Raw genomic sequence first — 1,775 nt, 5'->3', positions numbered from 1 at the left:
AATACGAAATGTATTATTTATGATAATATGAGGATTATAGGAAGAGATGAAGATGATGTTGATTATGAAGATTATCCATTTGAAGTAAAAGGCAGAGATAATGGAATTGCTTATATTGAATGTTATAATCCATTAACTCAAGAAAGTGAAGGATTTGAACCAGAAGAGATTAGTGGAATGATATTAAAATATTTATATGAAATTGCACAAGAAAAACTTGGTAATCATCCAATATCAAATGTTGTTGTTACTGTTCCAGTTGATTTTAATGATAAACAAAGAGATGCAACATTATTAGCGTGTAAATTAGCAGGAATTAAGAATGTTTCAATTGAAGATGAACCAATAGCGGCTATTATTGAATACAAAAGAGAATATCCAAATTTATTAAAAAAAGGAGATAAAATTGTAGTAATTGATTTTGGAGGAACACTAGATGTAACATGTTGTAAATAGTAAATGATCGTGTTATTATCGAATCATCTGGAGGAAATCAAAATTTAGGAGGAAACGAATTTGATAATGTAATGACTGATATCATTAAAAAAAGAATAGAAGAAGATATTCCAGGATATTATAAACAGAAACGAGGAATGACTCAAAAAGAAACAATAATATTCAACAAGAAAATAATTAGATTAAAGAAAGAATCAGAAAGAATTAAAATTGAATTAAGTGATAAAACTGATATTGAATTAAATTTAGAATTATTATTATCTGATGATTATGATGATGAATATAATACTGAACTAGATTTGGATTTATTATCTGATGGTTGTGATGATAAATATGATATTGATCCTACTATTACAAGAAAAGAATTTGAAGAAGAATGTGAAAAAAGAGGAATATATGAAGAATTTATTAATAAAATAAAACAAGTTACTCAAAAAAAAGGATATAAAAGAGGAAATGTCCAATTAGTAATATTAAATGGTGGAACATGTAAAATGCCAAGAATTAGAGAAGAGGTTGCTAAGTTATTTGATATACAAACATTTTCTGATAAGAAGTTTAATCCACTTAATGCTGTTGTAAAACGAGCTGCATATTTAGCATATTTAAAACAAGAAAATCGCATTAGTCCTGAAGTTATATATGATATTGTTCCAACACCAATTGGAATAGAATTAGAAGGAGAAAAATTTGAAATACTTATTGAAGATGGAGAAACACTTCCTACAAAGGGAATAACAAAAAGGTATTACACAACCTACGATAATCAAACAACAATACAATTTAATGTTTATAAAGGATTTGGTAAATATGTCAACTCTCCTGAAATGGAATACATTACTACACTTCATATTGATGGAATTCCTAATGGAAAAGCTGGAGAACAAATAATTGACTTTACAATTAAAGTTAATCAGAATGGAATGATGGAGTTAAGTGCTTCTGTTGTTGGAAGTGATGTTAAAGGAGATTTAATTGTTAGTATTGATTTATCTAAAGAAAGTGATGAAATTACAAAATTAATAAAACATTTTCAAACATTTTATTAAATGAATGATTCTTAATTGATGTTTTATTTTGATGTAATTGGAATAATGTAATGAACGAATAAGAGATAATAATAGTTTATAAAAGAAATAAAGAAATGAATAAAGAAACAATAAATAATCAAATAAAGAATATCAAATTGATTATCATTTGTTTATTATTTGTCCTTCTATTTTATTTATTATTCTTTTAATTCATTTTATCATTGTTTATTATTTAAACAAGAAGAAGATGTATATTATTTAAATATTGTTAATAGAATGAAGTACGTG

The 1,775-nt window shown here is 25.0% G+C and overlaps 2 protein-coding genes across 2 annotated transcripts, besides 2 other annotated features; both read left to right on the top strand.

Annotated features, from left to right (window-relative positions):
* Window positions 1-27: 27 nt before the first annotated feature.
* Window positions 28-456, top strand: EDI_328650 (heat shock protein 70kD, putative; the record flags this gene model as incomplete). The annotated part of the gene is made up of 1 exon (XM_001737143.1): window positions 28-456. The coding sequence occupies one exon, from the start codon at window positions 28-30 to the stop codon at window positions 454-456; it is 429 nt and encodes a 142-aa protein (XP_001737195.1).
* A 71-nt stretch (window positions 457-527) lies between these two features.
* Window positions 528-1,505, top strand: EDI_328640 (chaperone protein DNAK, putative; the record flags this gene model as incomplete). Its single annotated transcript, XM_001737142.1, has 1 exon — window positions 528-1,505. The coding sequence occupies one exon, from the start codon at window positions 528-530 to the stop codon at window positions 1,503-1,505; it is 978 nt and encodes a 325-aa protein (XP_001737194.1).
* Window positions 1,506-1,586: 81 nt separating this feature from the next.
* Window positions 1,587-1,635: a microsatellite.
* A 38-nt stretch (window positions 1,636-1,673) lies between these two features.
* Window positions 1,674-1,724: a sequence feature (AT_rich).
* Window positions 1,725-1,775: the final 51 nt, after the last annotated feature.

The sequence above is a fragment of the Entamoeba dispar genome, genomic scaffold (assembly GCF_000209125.1).
Source record: "Entamoeba dispar SAW760 scf_1105229460403 genomic scaffold, whole genome shotgun sequence".
Classification (NCBI taxonomy): domain Eukaryota; phylum Evosea; order Mastigamoebida; family Endamoebidae; genus Entamoeba; species Entamoeba dispar.
Note: the sequence above shows the minus strand (reverse complement) of the source record. Positions and strands in the feature narration are given on the sequence as shown.